The sequence below is a fragment of the Pinus tabuliformis genome, chromosome 6 (genome assembly GCF_031772625.1).
Source record: "Pinus tabuliformis cultivar Carrire ecotype Pingquan chromosome 6, CPIR1, whole genome shotgun sequence".
Classification (NCBI taxonomy): domain Eukaryota; kingdom Viridiplantae; phylum Streptophyta; class Pinopsida; order Pinales; family Pinaceae; genus Pinus; species Pinus tabuliformis.
The window spans coordinates 172,728,705-172,732,939 of NC_142292.1; the positions used below are offsets into that span (position 1 = coordinate 172,728,705).

A 4,235-nucleotide genomic window follows, 5' to 3' on the forward strand; every position below is an offset into this window, starting at 1 on the left:
CAGGAATTTAATACCCTATAGTATACCAATTAGCTCTTGCCCTCCATGATTTCCTTAATCGTGATAGCGTTGGTACCTTTTCCTCGTTCTCCTACAGCTCCGAAAGTTTCCGTCTACAAAAGTTTCGTGTTTCATGAGCACAAACAGTTAGTTTACGCCTACAAAAGTTTCGTGTTTCGTGTTTCGTGAGCAAAAAGTGTGAGTGTGGTGCTAGATTTGTTGATGGAGACAGTTATGTATTATTATAGGTTTCCCAAGAAACTTCTGCTACACTGGCAGGGAATTTTAGTGGTCGGTAGGTATGTTAGTTGATTCAATGTACTCAAATCATTTTCTATACTAAGGGGGAATTTGAACTTTTGTCATCGAAACTGAACCTTTGATCTTTTCTCCCCAAGGGAAAATGAGGATGCCGTAAAGGCGGTGAAAACCAAAAAACACCAAAAATCCTGGCACGGTCAGATGCGGTAGAGGGGCGTTGGTGGGTAATGATCCGCGTTATCTCTGTTTCACACAATTGCTACCAAGTTTAATGTCAATATATACAGGCGGGTGACCGCGTCGTGAAGAGTGCGTCACTCAGTACGGTTGCTTCTTAATGTCAATACAGGCGGCATTCATGACTGGGTCATTCACTGTTGGCTTGGCTTGGGTGGGGAGACTTGTATTAAAATCGGAAATGGCATATGGCCGCTACGTTATAAAAGGAAAAGGAAGAACGTTCAAAATTCATTCTTCATCGAACTACTCAGTGCAGCATCATCTATCATTTAAGCATCGAATCGTAAGGAAGAAAAGAAAAGAATAGTGAGTTGAGTTGACTTGCAGGCATGGAATCCTTTCCAGCGTTAGCCCTTGCAGTACTGCTGATCTTGTCATACGCGAATAGTATTGTTATTGTGCGCGCAGGTGATCCAGATCCTTTACAAGACATTTGCGTCGCTGATTTAAAGAGCAAAGGTATAAATTTGCATTTGATGATGTGTATTTCTATTTCTGATGCGTTTGCTATCAATAGTGTGATCATCGATGAATAAGTACATCACCTAAATGTTGTTTTAATTTGATTTATGATGCAGTTATTGTGAACGGATTCCCGTGCAAGGATGCGGCCATGGTTACAGCAAAGGACTTCCTGTTGAGGGGCCTAGATAAAGCGGGAGATACAAGTAACATGTTGGGATTTAACGTAACGCCAGCCTCTTTCATGGAACTACCAGGGCTGAACACCTTAGGAATCTCCATGGTTCGGATTGATTTCGCTACTCCTCTCGGCCTCGTTCCCCCTCACATACATCCGCGGGCCACCGAAATCTTGGTGGTCATCGAGGGTACTCTCTCAGTTGGTTTCATCACCACTAACAACACATTGATCGCCACAAAGCTTGAGAAGGGAGACGTGTTCGTGTTCCCCAAAGGCCTTGTGCACCTCCAACTCAACATTGGCTTTGTCAACGCAGTGGCCATCTCTGGACTGAGCAGCCAGAATCCAGGAACTCAGCTGGTGGCCAACGCACTGTTCGGTGCCTCTCCCCCTGTTGATGCCTCCGTTCTTGCCATAGCTTTCCAGATCGATTCCAAGCTCGTCCACCGTCTCCAAAACAAATTCAAGTCCTCCTCCTGATCTCATCTCATGACGATGTCACTTCTCCTTTGCATCAATCAGAATAGATTTGGTATTTAGTTGTTCAAATCAGTTCAGTTGGTATTTATATAAAAAATAAAACCCCTCTCTAATTACTCTCAAGTCACGGAGTAATAGGTAGTCATTACTATCTAGTATGTGTTGAAATTATAATTTCAACTGCAGTGAATAGAACAGAAACAACTACTTTATTCATTTGTCGTGATCCGGCGCCCCACATTTTTTCCCCGATCTTTTAAGTCACCGCTATTACCATCTTTTCACTCTTTAATTATTTTTGAGTTCCCGAAGGATGAAGATAAGATACAGCACTACATCATTACTTCTCAACAACCATATTAATGAGCAGAACGGCTGAAAGAGAAAAGAACCAGCCTCGAGCCGACGCAGCATTTATCAGTCATAGATTTCATCATCATTGACTCAAGAAATACAACAAAAGATCAGATATGTTCATTATGAGCAGCAGAAGCTTCATCAGCAAGTTAAGGCGGTGAAGACCCTTTCCCGCACTATAAAATGCAGACACAGCAGTGTAGAAAAATATAGATAGATAGATTGAAAGTCCTTTTGTAACGCACAACAGTGTAGAACAAGAGAGTTTTTTTTTGTATTGCACAGCAGTGCTGAAATTTTCTGAGATAGTTGTTTTGTGGAACTGAAGCGTTCCTGTTGTAATCCCTCTGTCAAGAGGAAGATGCTCTTTAGCATAATATTTTGTGAAGATCCCTCTACGTGAGGAAGACTTATTTTATCAGTTAGTTTATCGTTCATAAATAGAAGTTTCTTTTTTCCTGTTGCTGTTACACCGTAAGTCGAAAAATACTTGACGTCAAAAATCCCTGTTGCTGTTACACCGTAACTCAAAAAATACTTGACGTCAAAAATTTACGTTGCTGCAACACCACGAACAGCGTTGCTGCAACACAAGTTACAGCAACTGAAAAAAAACTGTGTTGCTGCAACACCGTTTCCAGAGAACGAATTTTTCTGTTTTTCTGAGTTAAAAACAGAGTATTTTTCTGTGTCAAAAACAGAGTATTATTTTGATCCGTTTTTGATCCTAAGGCAAAGTAGAGTATTATTTTATGCTCTGTTCTTGTGTTTTTGAATTATCAGAAAACAAAGTATTACTCTCTGTTCATATTTTTGTTGTTTCGGAATTTATCAAAAAATTCTCAACAGTGGAAACAGAGGATTTTTCCACTGTATTTTGTTTGGAATAACCAGAAATTCCCTACATGGTATCAGAGCTTGTCCAGGCTCTTTGAAGACATCAAAGAAGCTGAAAGAAGATTTGTTGCTACTGCAAATTATCCAGCAGAGCGAAAACGTTGTCAAGGTATTTTTCAGATTAGTTTTTTGTGTAGCTGCTGAAGACAATTAAGTGATTTTTTTTACAGTCAAGTATTGCAAGAATGGCCAGCACCAGTGTGGGTATGTTTAATACTCAGTTGCCACAGTTCAATGGGAAAAATTATGACTACTGGGCAATAACCATGAGAGCCCTGTTTGCCTCACAAGATTTATGGGAACTTGTTGAATAGGGATTTGAAGAACCAGCAAATAAAGAAGAGTTTATTGGATTAACTCAGGCAGAGAAAGAGCTGTTGAAGAGCAATAAGAAGAAGGACTCAAAAGCCTTTGTACTTTTATATCAAGCAGTGCATGAGAGTGTGTTTCCGAGGATAGCAGCAGCCAAGACATCCAGAGAAGCTCAAAATCCTTTGTACTTTTATATCAAGCAGTGCATGAGAGTGTGTTTCCGAGGATAGCAGCAGCTAAGACATCCAGAGAAGCATGGCAAACTCTCAAGACAGCCTATCAAGGCATGGAGAAAGTGAAGACAGCAAAACTACGGTTGCTGAGGAAAGATTTTGAGAACCTGCGTATGAAGGAGTCAGACAATATTGACTCATTCTTCACACAAGCAATTGGTTTGGTCACACAGATAAGTTCTCATGGAGAAACTCTTGAAGAAAGAAGGATTGTGGAGAAACTATTGAGGTGCCTACCCTCAAAGTTTGATGTGATTGTCACCACCATAGAAGAGACAAAGGATCTCTCAAATTTTTCAGTTGATGAACTTCATGCATCACTGATAACACATGAGCAAAGGTTGAGTAGAAATGAAAACTCATCTCTAGAGCAAGCCTTCAAGACCCAGATGTCATTTGGAAGAGGAAGAGGTCAAGGCAGAGGAAACAAGAGAGGAACAGGCAGAACCCAATACAGAGGCGGAAGAAACAGTCCAGCAAACGTTCAAGGAAGAGGCAGCAATCCAAATCAGAACCAAGGCCATGGCAGCAGCCAGCAAAGTGGACATCATCATGCTCAAGGACAAAGGTATGAAAAATCCAATGTCCAATGTTATTATTGTAAAAAATATGGGCACTATGCAAATGAATGTAGGAAGAAGCAGCATGATATGAGTAATAGATCTAGTGCAAATATCACTAGAGAAAATATCAGTCAAGATAATGTGTTGTTAGTTTGTAATATGGCTGAAACAAATAGTGAAGATATATGGTTTCTAGATTCTGGTTGCAGCAACCATATGACAGGAAACATAGCCCTGTTTTCTGCTTTA

General features: G+C 40.5%; 1 protein-coding gene across 1 annotated transcript; it reads left to right on the plus strand.

Annotated features, from left to right (window-relative positions):
• The first annotated feature begins 813 nt into the window (after positions 1–813).
• On the plus strand, positions 814–1,624 carry LOC149257960 (putative germin-like protein 2-1). The gene is made up of 2 exons (XM_089393175.1): positions 814–960; positions 1,080–1,624. Exons 1-2 carry the CDS (start codon positions 831–833, stop codon positions 1,622–1,624), a joined length of 675 nt encoding a protein of 224 aa, XP_089249301.1. The 5' UTR covers positions 814–830.
• Positions 1,625–4,235: the final 2,611 nt, after the last annotated feature.